The following is a 15,760-nucleotide window of genomic DNA, read 5'->3' on the forward strand; positions in this document are numbered from 1 at the left end:
ACAAGTGTCAATCAGATATTTTTTTATGACATATTTGAAATGAAACAGGATGTAATGAGAGATTTGATTTCGAGGCTTGAAAAGGTGACACAACCTTGTTCGTTTGCTCAAATGTGTGCACATGCCTCGGAAGTTGGCCAGTTGTTTGTAGCGGCACACCAAAGCAAATCAGAACGATTAAAAGCCTTTTTTTTAATGTAATGGTACAAGATGAGACGATGTACGTCACACTAGCACGGCGACTGTCAGACGTTTCATGAAGGAGACTCTTTAAACTGAGCACTTTATCAGAAGTTTTACTTGTGTTTACATTTTGAAAAAATGTAGCAGTGGAATATCAGTATATCAACTGTTTGTATTTTCTTCTACTTAAATTGAACTGCAGTGTTTTCAATGAACAACACTTACGGGGTTGTTTGTTTATAGTTTTACTGTGTCAAAAAAAATATCTTAGAACAGCATCAGCATTCTTGTAGTTTTACAAAATCATACTTGTATAACATTGATAATATTGTGGACCCACTTTAAGTCTAAGAGCCTGTGTGGTAAACAGAGTCTAGATATTGGAGATCTGTCACTCCTCTTGCTCGTTAGCTCCAGCCACCAGAGTATTTACAACTTGCAGCTTTGCTTGCAGTTAAAAACAGCAGCCAAAAGGTCAGAAAAAGCCTCTGAATTCCAGGAGGTTTTTCAGTCTATTTCAAGCATCACAAGCAGTTTTTTTTTTTTTTTTTACATGGGTCAACCTCAATGGTTTCCTTCAGGGACTCTCAATCAGAAAGTACTTGTACTCTAAAAGAGAAGGATGTGACATGAGAATAAAGTGCACATCAACAAGAAAAAGCACACAAGTCCAGCACACTCTCCCTTCACTTGGAATAAACTTTATTTCAAAATATGTTTGGGTAATTTGACCCTCATCAGCAGATGATCAAAGCACATTACAAATTTAAACTGATGAAGGTCTAAGGACTGAAATAAAGGTTGACCGATAGGGGTTTTTTAAAGGACAGTTTATTAGCGATAGTTTTGAACTGGAAAAATGTGTTAGCTGATTATTTGGCTTTGGCTTATTTAAAAAATAAACAATCTTTGATTTTATTAGACACTGGATAACTGTTCACTTAGCATCTAAGTAAACGTAATAAATACTGAAATAAATATTTGAATAAATCTGGATCCCTGAATGTCAAACTCACAATAATAACTGAATTAAAAAAAATGTTGGAACAGAACATCAAACTAATAAACAAAAAAAGCTAGGTTGGGGTGATTTATGTTTTTGAGCTATTATTTTCCCTCAACCTGAAAATCTCAGGTACACAGTAACATTATCTGGACTTATAAATGGAGCCTCCATGCTGAACAGTGATCAGAGATGGTCAGTATTTCTCTTACCTGTATTTGAAATGTGTATTTCAGTTACCTTTTAGTATTTTGTAATTGGTTTTTGACAAGAGTAAAAAAAATGGTAATTTGAAACAAGATACTTTGGAATAGAGTTATGTTTTATTCTAAAAATACTTATATGCTTTCCTCATGATTCATAAAACATAAAGACATGTCTAAGTCAAAACATTCGAGGAAGGGAAGTAATCACTGAGTCACAGACTCACGGTGTTTTCGCTCTATAGTTGTCGTGGTCGGGGGATGCAGGTCCGCAGGTTACTAGGTGTCACTATAGGAGCCAAGTTTAACTAATAACCAAAGATAATTTGTAAAACGTCCTATTAGCACTGATTAAATGAACTAAATCCGTTGTGTTATAAACCGAAACATTGTATTTCTAATTAAAGTTATTGCAAGTAAAAGGACAGTGTGCAGGTACAGTATTCTCCCTTCCTTTATGAATGGACCTAAAGGTGTGCATGAGTCTTCAGTCAAGAATAGAATACCATGAAATATTTCTGACCATTATTATTATTTTGTGTCAAATAATATCAACAATAGAACTATAAACTGTGGAAACTATTGTCCATCTTGTCTTCAATGTGCCTGAAATGATGAAGTGATTACTTTGTCTTGCTGCTGTGTGAATATGTCTAATAACAGAAGCCTGTTTGCGACAGACATTTGAACTGAGACCTAGGAACTTTGACTTCTTGTTTCTGTGTAAATACATTTTTAAACATAAAAAATATTTTCATAAATAAAAGAGAATATACAACAAATGTTTTTTTTTTTTACCCCTCCCTGCTCCATCTTGCACTTTAAGAGACACAGATTTACCGTAAATTTTGTGAGAGGACAAGGGGGACACGTCTCCCTCAGTATATAGAACATATGCATTTGTCCCCACCAATAAAAATCTGAAAGTAGCAGAGATGAAATTAAAGATGTTTACATCATAAATTGATGCAGAGAAGGCAAAAATTTGAACATAAAAGAATTCAATGTTTGATGCTCAAAGGTTTCTGGCAGAGGACACCCTTGTTTTATATTTGTGTCTCCCATTGTGGAAACAAATCAACGCCTTTGGTTTGCAGAAACATTTTGGAGCAGAAATCGATTAATAAGTGATGAATTTATAACAGTCTGTTTATTAAACAAGGTAAAGATACAAAGCTTTTTTTCCTTTTTTAAACATTGATAACCTTAGTTTAACTTCTCAGTCTTGGCTGTGCATATTTAGTCGTCTAGAAACTGTATATGAAACCACAATGCAAGACAGGAAAAAGTGTAATAAATCTACGCAATATCTTTTCATAGAGAACATGGGTTAAACAGTTATCATACAGATTACAGCTCAGGAACTCCATGCGGAAGGAAAAAAATGAAAATGTTTACACGACTGAATACTGCAGAACACAATACAGAGTAATGGAAATGGGATGATAAAACAGTTAAGGCTTACATGTAAATAACTGATATAAAACATGAATATTAATAACATATGGGTAGACTAAAATAATTACAGTAAGTTCATACATAAACTTTTACAAAACCCAAACAGAGCATGTTTATGAAAACTAAAAAATAGGTACTATAAATGAGTAACATGTTTTACAGTACAGCAACATGTACATTTTCCCATTATCTCAGAGAGAGAGAGAGAGTAAGTTGAAGAGGCAGGGTCTGTTGTTGGCGTAAATGTCTGTTTTCAGGCCAGTGGCTTGAGTAATAAGTTTTTTTTTATTCTTTTGAAAACATACTATATACTGTATATGTATTTTACATTATTTTCAGTTCCATCTCAAACATTATCGTCTAGCCGTAGCACCTTTTTCTGACGTGCCCTGAAGAATACAGGGTACTCTGTTAGTACCATCCAGAGGTTAAAGTTACAGTAAAAATACAACAAACAATACTGTATACAATAAAAAGAATACTAAGGAGAAAAAAAAACCTCAAAAAGGAGAAGCATTACCTCCACATAATATAGGCCTATGGAATATGACTTATACTGCAGTTTATTCCAAATGGGTAAAGCTTATTAAAGATTTAAAAAATACTTAACTGGGTCAGAGTAGCTGTACAATAACTTCACATTTTGGTCCAATGTTTGGGTTTAAAATTTACCACTTGAGTAAAATTTCAGCTGTTTTAAAAGTCGGGCTGAGTAGAGTACAGCTGGCACTCAAAGATGTGCAACGTATTTGACCTCTAATACTTAGAAAATTAAAGTCAAAAAGCTTAACAGAGTCGAGAAAGCAGACCGAACTATAAGATTTGCTTCCTCGTAAAAAACCTTAACAAGGTTCATTATATGGCACTAGTTAATGGAAAGAGAGGAGAACATAATGCAAAAAGCAGTGTTTCTTTGATCATGTGTTATGATCATAAAGGTGCCGTAAAGGTGAATGTCAAATATGGAGTGACAGATTTTTTAGAAATAATAATAATTAAAAAGAAAAACATTCATTGCTCTTCTTTTCCATCTATTTTTTTGCCTCCCCAAGTCAATAGCATCTTAATACAATCATTAAATGTTGAAATTGTCATCTACCGATTGCCTTTCTTCAAATTTAGATGACCCTGTAAATGTGTACTTGCACAAAAAGTGTGAGCAAAAACAAAGAAGGTAACAGAAAAAGACTGTTATTTATACACAGTCAGTACTCTTAGCTGCCACAAGTAATGCCCTTTGGCATTTTCCATCCAACAAGATTGAAACAATTTGAGCCAAAACCACAAGGCCTAAAAGTGCTTTAAGATTATCTTTGGATGTCTCCAGAATACACCCAGCAAATGTTTACTTTCTATTCTCTCAATTCTTTATAAGGGCAAATATCATCTGGCACATTTTGGAAACCCATTTCATGGAAGAGGAGAAAAAGAAAAACTAACTAAAACATTTCTGATGACCAATGCATCCGGCAGTTTACATGACGCTTACGAAAGTGCTTATTAAATCTGACGCAAGACATTCTTTGCCACTCGATCCTCCGGACAACAACTAGCTGTATTTTTTTTCTTTACATTCACAAAATAACGCTGTGCTCATTTTTTGACAGACGGCCTGTGTCGAGATGGATGGAGGCGGCCTGTGTACTGAATCTAGCACTGAATGCTCATGTCAGCTGTCATAATGCTAATGTAAGCCTTATGTAGATGGCTGTGGGTGCAGGGCCTCATAAGCTCCAGCCTAACGTAGACTCTGAATCCGACCTGCTGCTGAGCAGCCGGGAGCTCAGATGAGGGAGATGCGTATGGGGATGCTGGGGGACTCGGTCCTCTGAGGCGACTGGTGGCTCACTAGGTGCTCCACCACCGTGTGTTTGGACATGTGCTTCATAAGGTAGGTCTCCTACAAAAGACACAGCAATGCACAACAAATTGTCCAAAATGAAATTACTGCTATTGGTAGCAAAAAGATGAGACAACAGCCTAAAAATAAACCCAGTTATTATACTGTACATTTTTATCTTTATCAGCAATAACAGTTGAAATCCCTGCATTTCTCCTCCTTACTGGCCTTTTATTTTAAGGGCATTTGACTTAATCTTATAATTCAAATATACCAAGAGTACAGGTATATAAAATAATAAAACATATTTCTAGGTAAACGTGTGGGATCCAGCAGCGTGATGTTTCAACTGTAAAGTCTAGCAGTGTCAGAGAAAAACTGATTTGTGATGTGAAATTGTTTTATGTTTAATTCACCTGGACCATTTGTTTTTTGAGAGGAAGGGACCTCTGCAGATAATTTCACTTCAGGTGAAAAGCTCCTGAACAGTGAACACTAAAGAAATCCACATGGGGGACATGGAAGAAGTTTTAGCTTGTTGCAATCTGCATCCTCACTGCTAGATGCCACTAAATCACAAGCACTACTCATGAAATGGTACACAGTTGAGCAGCATCAATCTCTTCTGTAAAAGGAGCACTTCCTCCTAGCAGTTGCTTTTTTTTTGGCAAAAAAAACAGTTCAAAATTCTATTCATATTATGATGCCAAACAGCCAGTATTTGCATTTTGGTAGCTGAAACCAGTAAATATTCAGCATTTCTGTTTTAAAAATTCCATTAAAGGTGCAGTATGTGTCTGCAAAAAGACAACAGATTTTTTTAGTCTCAGTCCCACGTCATTAAATACCAGTTTTCTCCTGAATTACATAATGTACTTTTAAAATTATGTCACAATGAAAATACTCAGACTTTCTGTCGATTGAGTTTTTTCAGCTCTAGAGTAATCTGATGGAGATCTTTGCAGATGGAAGGTGGTAGAAGACATCTTCATTTGACTGGCAAAGAGATCAAATATGTATGCAAACCAGGTTAACCTATAAAAGTAATCAAATGAACTGATGCATGGTACATCATCCCCATATGTCAAAATGAGAAGTGGACGAATTCCCAAACAAGAATTCATTTTGTATGTTTGAATGCTCAAAAACAGGAAACACGTCTAGTTTCAGATAAAGTGAGGCAGAGTTTAATCAAAGGCCATCATCTTATCAGCCATACCAACAGTCTGTCTGTAGGCACCCTGGGAAAATCTGACACACATTAAGATAACTTACAGCTAAGCTGTGGTTTACTTACTGAGGTGTATGCCCGGCCGCACATGCTACAGCAGTAGGCCTTCGCATTTTTGATGGCGTGCGCTGACAAGTGGATCTGCAAGGATGCGGAGTCTGAGTAGGCACGGTAGCAGTTGGGACATTTATACGGCTTGTCTTTATTGTGCTGCCTCTGGTGAGACTGTTAGGGAAGAAAAACAGACAGAGGTCTTTAATTAGCATTTTGATTACAGTCAAAGCAATTAATTTGTTTTTTACTACATTTTCCCCTGTGCAGCTGTCTAAATGTGTTGCAGAATTAAGTTGTGTGACAATGTACTGACCTGGAGGTTAGACAGCTGGGTAAAAGCCTTTTCACATCCGGGGTGAGCACATTTATAAGGCCTATCGCCAGTGTGGATTCTGTGGCAAAAGAAGTGGATCAAAAAAGTTTGAAAAAATTACTCAACATTAGCTTTTTAATTAAGAGAGATGTGCGTAGTTGAAGAAGTGTAAACACAATCTGATTCCATAATAAATTCTGTCACGCCATCTTCTCACACATCTTTCCGTCTCAACGCTGATGAAACTAACATTAAATGAAAGAAATACTGAGCCAGGAAAATGAAAAAATGGGGTAAGATTTGATGGATGAGCTGGCTGTAGCTTGACATTCCCTGCTTTGTGTTCTCAGCAGGACCGACCTGGTGTGCTGCTGCAGGTGTGACAGCTGACGGAACGAGTTCTCGCAGTAGGAGCAGTGGTAGGGTTTGATCCCCAGGTGGATGCGCAGGTGCTGCGACAGGTAGGAGGCGTTGGCGAACGTCTTGGAGCAGTGGGGACACTTGTGGGGTTTGGCCTCCGTGTGGGACTTGGAGTGAATCTGCATCTCTGACTTGGTTAAGAATGTGAGTGGGCACACTTTGCATCTTCAAAAAAGGACACAAAAATGCATAAATGTGATCAGATCAGGTAGTTTCAGTCAGTTTTGTCTAAAAGTACAGCCTAAAGAGTCTACACAGTGTAACACCATTAAAGGAATACTTCATCTCCCAAATGACGGTATTTCAATGACTTATCCCGTGTTAGGCTGAATTTGAGATAAAAAAAAAAAATTTTTCTTGCATGTGTGTGATGAACCAAGAATCCAAAAATGTAGAAAATCACCTCCCAAACAGACAGCCCTTCTGAAGAAGAGCCAGACTCCATTCACAAAAGAGTCATGTTGCTTTGCTGAACACAGGAGCTTACACTGCCTCAACTGGTATTTTTCTTGTGTTATTGAGTGACTTTAGTGAGTATAAAATAACCTTTTAAAACACCAAAATCACACAATAGCAAACAGACTAAGTGATGGAGCCAGTTTTGGATGAGCAGCTTCAGTGTGCAGAAAGGTCAATTGAATGTGGTTACGAAGAGAGCAGACAATAAGTGGTACTTTCAAGAAAAACAAAGATTTCTTCACAAATTCGGCGTAAAACTGGGTGAGTAATTTGATATACAAATGGTCATTTGGGGGGGTTAAGTATTCCTTGAAAGTTTCAAAGTATTAAACAACTGATGTTTAAACAACTAAATACCAAGATCACTTAAGTCACTTTCAATAAATATATAGCAAACACAAACAATTGTGGATCATAATCTATATCCAAACTAGCAGTGGCACTGAGAACCAACCAAAGTAAGAGTACAGTTTAACTATAGATTAACTAAAAAGAAGTTGATGGTTTAGTAGCTATTAATTACGAACATTCCTTAAGAACTGCATGGTGCTAACCTAATGCATCAAGTACACTTAACTAAAGTAGAAGAAGAAATTTGCAATATTTTTCTAGGCGATAATAGGTGGCAAAGATGAGCTGACAGTTCAATGAGTGGAAACTCCTCACTGAGACATCAGGTGAAAGTTAGTTTCATATTGATGTCTCAGTGAGGAGACACATCTAAATTATCTTCAGCTTACTTAAAATCAAACCTGTCTCGAGCAATGTCTATTGATCTTTTGTGGACCACAATTAAATTTGTGAATTGGCTTTGCAAAGTCAGTGCTGAAAGGAAATATCTTTTTCCGCTGTGATGCATTTAAACTTGAAGACAATATCAGCAGCTTCCTGTTCCCAACCTGTAGGTTTTGCCCTCTTTGGGTGCCACGGTGACACAGCCTTGGTCAGCTAGGATGGGGTAGGGCACCACCAACAGGGGACCAGACGGGTTTTCAGCTTTGATCTTCTTCCGTCCCCGGGGTGCCTTGGGTGGGGGGCCCAACAGTCCAGCCAGGCCTCCCACTTTCATGTGGTCCATGCCAGGACCGCTAGCCAGGCCAGAGATGATGTTCACAGAGGGGGCGCCGCCCAAGCGGTTCTGGCTGCTGGAGGTGGGAGTCGTGGGGGTCAGGGCCTCTGAGGTGCTGTGGCTGTCGGGTCGGGATGCTGGAGCCAGACCTGTGACGGTGAAAACCACACCTGTTTTAACACAAGCACCTACTATAACACTACACAAGACTACAGAGGAGTTAGATTATTTCTATAACCAAGTTATAAATCTACATCACATTCACATTTTTGGTACACAGGCACATTGTGACGACCAACTTGATCTTTTGATTTTGATTTTTAATGTATACTCCTTACTGGGACTCTCTTAAAATGTGGTATTTCACCCAGATGGGCGAGTTTTTTTGCAGGACGCAACAGTGCAGACCTCAGTGAGGTCTGTTATTGGTTCAGCCTGTGCGTGCACATTCATACTTTATATGATAACCTGCATGCACCTTTGTGAGAATTCAGAACATAAAACTTGAATTATTTTGGTTTGAATAAAGCAAACTAGACCGAATAATTTGCACATACAATGTGAGATCCGTTTATTTGAATGCATGCAAAAATATACTATTCATGTTTTCCTATAACTATAACTGATAGTCTGCCTTGTAAACGCACTTGGGATCTATTGATGCAAGACATGACACTGATGCCGACAGGAATGCGCATCAGGCTAACAACACTCTGTGTGAGGCAGGACGCAAGGAATCGCCCCTGGATGTAATACAACATTTGTACTAAGTCTTATTTCCTCCTAAAGAGCCACTGGTTTCCATTTGTTTCCGTATGGTATAACAATCAGTTAGCAGACTCCTAAAAACTTGTGTGCAAGATATATGTGGCACACAACTTAAGTTCCAAAAGTCTGCTCAATGATTCGAACAGAAATGAATAAAATCCAACGGCTGCCTGAAACAGAACAAATAAACAAAAATTCCATTTTGCACCGTTTGCAAAATGGTCCGCTGTGCTGCAGAGAATGCAGATTTGTAGCAAATGGGCCACAACTTGCAAAACCACTGATAATGGTAGTTTAATAGCGTCCTCAGCCTGTGTATCACTTGAGCGTTACACTGATATATTGCTTTAAAATTTTGTTGGTTTACCACAAGTCAGGGTATCTGGAAGTTTTATAGTTTGGTTTGCACCAACTTCACTCTAAAATTAGCTGAGGCAAAAATGCCTGAAAACCAACAACTGTGTCTCTCAGAATTGCTCTAATACAGCTCAGCCTGCACAATACACACTGTGTTTATTTCCACACTTAAAGTGTCAGGAACTGTTCAATAAAATGTTTTATGTGACATTTTGCAAACCTTTAGATAAACTATTAATACAGTATCTCCACAGTTTCCTATGCTCACTGCCTAAATGCACACTGAATGTTCGTACAGCAAATATACTTTTCTTATTTACCAGCTATGGTTTGTCCATTAATTCTGATAAAACTGCTGTCGATTTACATAAATCAGAGGCAGATTTTCTTGCTGACATGTCACCATTTCAACAGACTGCAGTACCTGAGCGATGGTTGACGCGGCCCTGCTGCTCGCTGAGCTGTCTCATGTGCCAGTCTTCCCACAATCCTTTGGCCTTCACTGCTGACTTGTCGTCCATATTTCCATCTGGAAGTTGTCAGGTGATTTAATCAGTGAACACTGAATTATGTCTTTATATAGAGAGACCTTTGCACTGTGTCGTATATGTAAAGTCAACAACTGTCGTCTCCAGAGGCCGTCATCACCACTATATCTGAGGTCCTCAAAATTATTTGATGGAAGAAAATCAACCACAGACCTTAAAAATACAAGTTAGACAGCTCAATAACTTCAACTTGGAGATTTAACACGTCTACAAAAAACTAGGGCTGGGTATGGTTTGACATTTTTTGATTCCTATGCCAATACGATAGTTAAGCTGCGGTACTAATATACAAATTATGTCTAAGATATGTGGTCTGTGACACAAGTTGCCTTGTAAGACAAAACAAAAATTAGTTTTCTGAATCTAACAGAAAATATCTGATCAAATAAAAAAGTAACAAAGGCTAAAATGTGACCAAGCACTAAATGCCAGCTTTAATGCTTGCTGGTTTTTGATAGTCTAGGCTTCTGATGTATTTGGGCGTACCAACACCAAAGCGAATATTGTACCTGGTCCAGAGCTGGAGGCAGGGCGAGCGTGCAGAGCGATGTCCGGTTGTCCAGAGCCCTGCGGCTGCGGGTGGTGGCCCGGCACCTGCTGTGGCTGCGGCTTTGGCACCGACATGACATGTTGAGAGCTGCCGTCCGGGGACGAGGTGGGCACCAGCAGAGACTGCTGGGAAGGGGTGGAGGTAGGCGGCAGGTGCAGGGGTCGGATCTTCTCAGCCATCAGCTGCTCCTTGATCTTGTTAATGAGCACCAGGTTATCCAGCTGAAAGGGTTAACGGGTCATGCTCAACAGAAAACAGCCACCGTGTGTGAATGTCATTCATGCCCCAAAAACACATTCCAGGATAGAAAACACTGAGCAGCACACAGTAAAAAGTTCACCTCTTTTTTTCTAAATCTATGAACACGAGCTGTGACGGATTCTCACTGAGAGTTTGTCTCAGTGATGGACTGGTGCTGAATGGCTGAAAAGACATTCACACATGGAAACAAATGGCAATGACAGGTAGAAATGTCCCGTATTTACATGTGATGAGTGGACTTACTTGGCCTGGCATGGAGGGAGGCGGTGGCCAGAAATATGGGTTGTTAAATCGAGGCTCTGCCATTCTGAAACGAATAAAATGTACTTTAGTCATGGTCAAAAGTCAAGTTATACTTAATAATATATATTTTTATCGAAGCACTTTCAAAGAACTGAAATAACATTGTTCGGTAGCTTCATTTTCCGAAACATAAACCAGTAGACAGAGCACGTTGAACTATCAACCCAAAAGTCAAAGTATACTTAATGAGCTGTTATCTTGCTATAAGTTTGACAACGTCAGGCAGGATCACAATCTATGATACAAAGTGTTGTTTTTTGAACTACAAAGTGTTTGAATGTTCTGAATATGATCTGTAGGCAGACTGCGTTAATGTTACAGACGGGAAGACTTTCACTGTGGAGAAGAAAAGGATGACACCTTAACCTCAGGAACAACGTTTTCATCTTTAGTAGAAAAGGTGAGCAGTTTCCATTGACCCCAGACTACTTTCTGTGTTTCATTAATTTCCATCACATGCACTTTCATAGCTTTGAATGCACTTCAGTCACATAACTTTTCAGTATTAAGTATGATTCACTGATTGCTCACTTGATTGCTCGCATTGTGAATTAAAAAAAACACAAAAAACACACAAAAAAAGTTCTTTGTAAGACAAAAGACACATGATAAGTAAAGTATAAAGTATACATTTCACTACACGGGGCACAAATAAGAGCAACTAAAGGATATTTAATAGTCAGCTCAATAGAGGGACTTTCATTTATATACATTTCTTTAAACTTACTCTGGGACAAATATAAAGGTTATGTTAATTTTTTTATGACACGTATATAAAAATGAAGTTGGGTTTGTGGTTACCCATAGAGGTCAATGTTATGTTGGCTTTGGGTTTTATGGGCTTTTAGAACTAAAATAAATCAGTTAATAACAACAACAACAACAACAACAACAACAACAACCAACATTTACATTAAGACTTCATAAATAAAGACAATTTAACATACTTTAAAGGCCTTTGGTTCAGTTCCAAACTGTGGCCCTTTGCTGCATATCATCCCACTTCTCTTTCCCTTCTTTTGTGTCTATCTTCACCTGTATTATCATTAAAAGGCATAAAAGCCCCAAATAAACTTCTTTAAATATATATATATATATATATATATATATATATATATATATATATATATATATATATATGTTACAGATTTTAAGATAGTACAATTTCATTTCATTTAATTAAATCTTAAAACGTATAGTTTGACCAAAAAAAAAAACACATCACATCATGGGGTTCACTTACCATGAGCAAAGAAAACTCATGTCAAGGAGGAAGACCATGAGATGCAGTTGAAAGTCGGAATAATCTAGTAAGTGCACCTTGAATTATATATATTTATTTTATTTAATTCTTTTTGTCTGAAAACTATTCATGATTTTCAAGACCCTATAACAGCCTACAAATGCAATTAATAAAAAAAATAATTATAAAGTCATAAACATTGGATAAAGACTAATCAGCAACAGCCTCACATCCATATTAATAACTGTGTGTAAATTAGACCTTCAGTGAGCCCAAAGTGTCCCCCGTCAACTTAACGCGGCTCAAACATGTAAATGTCACTTAGAAACATTTAGTTACTCCTAAAAAAAGACATCAGTGTGACACAGCCTTAGCCGATTAGCTTGGACAATTAGCTCCTCTGTCCCTTTTGTCCGAGAGTGAAATCCTGAAATAAGTGCACGTCGCTTTAAATGTTCACATTAACGCAATAAAGGACAAAAAACTTTGCATTTCTTTGACTTTTCGGACACGTTGGCTGTCTCGGAGCCTCCGTGGACTCTCACTGATGCGGGCTTTTACGGATCGAGCCTCCCGGTGCGACTCAGACATTCTCAGACAGTTTTCTTTAAACATTTCCAGACAAAAAGAGAAACAAAAATGGCAGCCTTATTTTTATAAGGCGGGACGCCATATTCTGCAGACCCCAAAAATTTAGGAGCATGAACATGTTGTCGTGAGGAGGCTGTCGGGGGAAAGAAGCGAGCCGACGCGCACACAAAGGTGTGTTTATCATGTCAAAGGCATGAATGATTGTTTACGGCGAATTGCAGGTTTGAATAGCCCGGCCTCCCCACCTCTTAAAAAAACTGACACTTCCTACAACAACCATGCCCTGCAAAAACAGCACGGAAACGGACAAGATGCAGGCTCGAGCCAAACAGCACACCGACTAAAACAACCGTACCGACGCGTTAAGGTCACAATGTAACCGGCGCACAATGCCCTTTCTCCCCAAACACGCTGTGCCATCTTAGCCAAATTTCACTTTTAGGGCTGCTTTTTTTTCACATTCTGCAACTTTTGGACGAATCAAAGGACAGCGGTTGCATTTCGTGCACAATGCACGCATTTAGGAGCATAGCGCTTATCGGAGAAACACACAGCTGCGAAGACACGAGAAGACATGCACAAATACCTTGTGTCCTGATTGCAGATATTGTCTTGCGAGTACAGCTATAATATAAAAGGTTGATGTTCTTTCTGCCTGCCTCCAGTCGGACCACCGCTTCCGGGTCGCTTTGTTCACTTCTGGGTGCTGCTGCAGGCTCACATACACACACAGACACACACACAAACGCGCGCACACACAGGAGGAAATATATTTTTTGGTAATGTTGCTTTGGATTTTTTCACGATGACCTACTTTGTTCATGTTTAGTGGACACCGCATGCATGATGAATATAATAACCTTATTTCAGCGCGTGTTTGGGTTGGATTTAGTCGGCAGATCTGCAGGGGTGGAAGTCAAATCCCGAAATAGCAACGCAACAATGTAAAAAATACTCTATTACAATGAAAAGTACTGCGTTGAAATTTTCACTTCAGTAAAGTACTGACTGCTGAATGTGGCAAAATATGTAAAGAAACAATAGTTTAATAAGAAAAAGGACCAATTGAAATTGCCGAAGAGATGCTGTTAGGTGTTTTAATCTGCAGCATTTTATGTCTTCATTACAATGTGTGAAATCTCGTACTGCAAATATATATATATTAAAAAAAAAAAAAAAAAAACGCAGTCAGAGAGATACAGTGACAGTAAAAGTGCAATATCTCTAAAATATAGAGGATAAAATTAAGAAAGATGTAATCCAAAACTTAGATGCACCAGTGTCCAAATCTGATGATTTAAAACCCACAATCAAACTCTCCGGTAAATATTAATTTGGTGATTAACAGGGGAAAAACTGTTTTAATCGTGTCCTTTATTAAAGGCAGATAATAGTCCTTATTGTGCTTGGTGAGACCTTGCCAAGGGGGTATCAGAATCAGAAATGTTACATTGCCAAGTAGATTTTCACTTAAAGGGAATTTGAATTGGTGATTTTTTTGGTGTGTAACATTTAAGCACAGGGCAAAAAAGATGAAGATATACTAATTATCATAATAATAACAAAAATAAGTATTACCACCCCAATAGAGGCTAACAAAATATAAAGGCAGATGCATTGGCCAAGAATCCTTTTTTTCAAAACCTAGACAGTGTTAAGATCATAACTGGTTAAAAAGTGGTTTGTTTTGTTTTGTTTTGTTTTAATATTTAGGTTACATAATATGCATAACTCTTCTGTCAACACATAGTTGAGAGAAACCTGCAGACACTATTTCAACCATATTTCACCATGAAATGGGAATATTTTAATGTGTGGTTTGGACTTGTTTTACTTTGACAAAGCATTGAAATGACAGTTATGTCCACCCAGTCACCAGAATAAAAAATTGGCAGTGTACATTTCTGCAAACCACGAATATGTTGCATTTGTACATTTTATATCATATCGGCAAAGTAATGCAGTACAAATATACGAGCTGAGGAAGAAGAGGAGGGATGGGATGGAGGACACTGCGACTCCATCAGTGTGACATCTAGGTGAGACAGCTGCCAATCAGCAGCGCACTGTTTGAGACCAACAAAGAACCAAACTGGGTATTTTTAACAAGACATTGGAACATTTCAGTGTGAGTTTGCGGTGATAAAACCAAGCATTTTGAATGAGACATTGGGACATTTTCAGCCTTGTTTGTGGCAACAAAACCATTTATTTTTGACAGGACTTTGGGACATTTCTAATTTTGTTTGTAACAACATATTGGGTAGACCTATTATTTGTTGTTTATTTGTTACTTGTGTTGTTTTTTAATTATTTTTTGGCTTTTTTCTTGTATTACATCGCACAGCTTCAGAGTGAAAGGGGGAGACAGAGGGGATGACATGCAGCAAAGGACTACAGCCACTGTGGCAAGGACATGGCCTTTGTACATGTGACGAGCGCTCCACCAGGTGAGCTACTCTGCACCCCCAAACTGGCCATTTATAATGAGATGTCTCGACATTTACAGCTGTGTTTGTAGCAACCAAATTGGGTATTTTGACGCAAAACCATTGAATACCTAAAACTAGCAGTTCAGACCATAAACATACAACAAAGAAGATTTTCACTGATCTTCCAAATCAGTTGAGAAATGGGGTAATTTTCACCGAGACTTTTATACAGTTAGACTCCTTTTTGTAAACAGAACCTGCTGACCATCAAAAAGAATGCAGATTTAAGGCACTTTTGCATAGTCTTTGTTTTTCAGACCCAGGGGTTGCTGCTTCACTCCAACATGAGCTTCCCTTTAACTCTAAGTGTTTTTTGTTGTTGTTGTTTTTTTTTTTAACTCAACCTAACCACACATTTCCACAGCATTGTCACAACATAATGTCAAAAATGGAATATGATGACAGGAACATAAC

General features: G+C 38.1%; 1 protein-coding gene across 2 annotated transcripts; it reads right to left on the reverse strand.

Annotated features, from left to right (window-relative positions):
* Nucleotides 1-2,520: 2,520 nt before the first annotated feature.
* Nucleotides 2,521-13,534, reverse strand: LOC121947498 (zinc finger protein 362-like). Of its 2 annotated transcripts, none has more exons than XM_042492580.1 (9): nucleotides 13,441-13,534; nucleotides 10,961-11,024; nucleotides 10,416-10,650; nucleotides 9,783-9,887; nucleotides 8,064-8,382; nucleotides 6,646-6,870; nucleotides 6,286-6,364; nucleotides 5,985-6,143; nucleotides 2,521-4,747 (listed from the first exon to the last, which is right to left on the reverse strand). In XM_042492580.1, the coding sequence occupies exons 2-9, from the start codon at nucleotides 11,021-11,023 to the stop codon at nucleotides 4,631-4,633; spliced, it is 1,302 nt and encodes a 433-aa protein (XP_042348514.1). In that variant the 5' UTR covers nucleotide 11,024; nucleotides 13,441-13,534; the 3' UTR covers nucleotides 2,521-4,630. The 2 variants fall into 2 exon arrangements, with proteins under 2 accessions (XP_042348514.1, XP_042348513.1); XM_042492579.1 differs by having other exon boundaries at nucleotides 10,416-10,677.
* Nucleotides 13,535-15,760: the final 2,226 nt, after the last annotated feature.

Source organism: Plectropomus leopardus, chromosome 8, assembly GCF_008729295.1.
Source record: "Plectropomus leopardus isolate mb chromosome 8, YSFRI_Pleo_2.0, whole genome shotgun sequence".
Taxonomy (NCBI): domain Eukaryota; kingdom Metazoa; phylum Chordata; class Actinopteri; order Perciformes; family Serranidae; genus Plectropomus; species Plectropomus leopardus.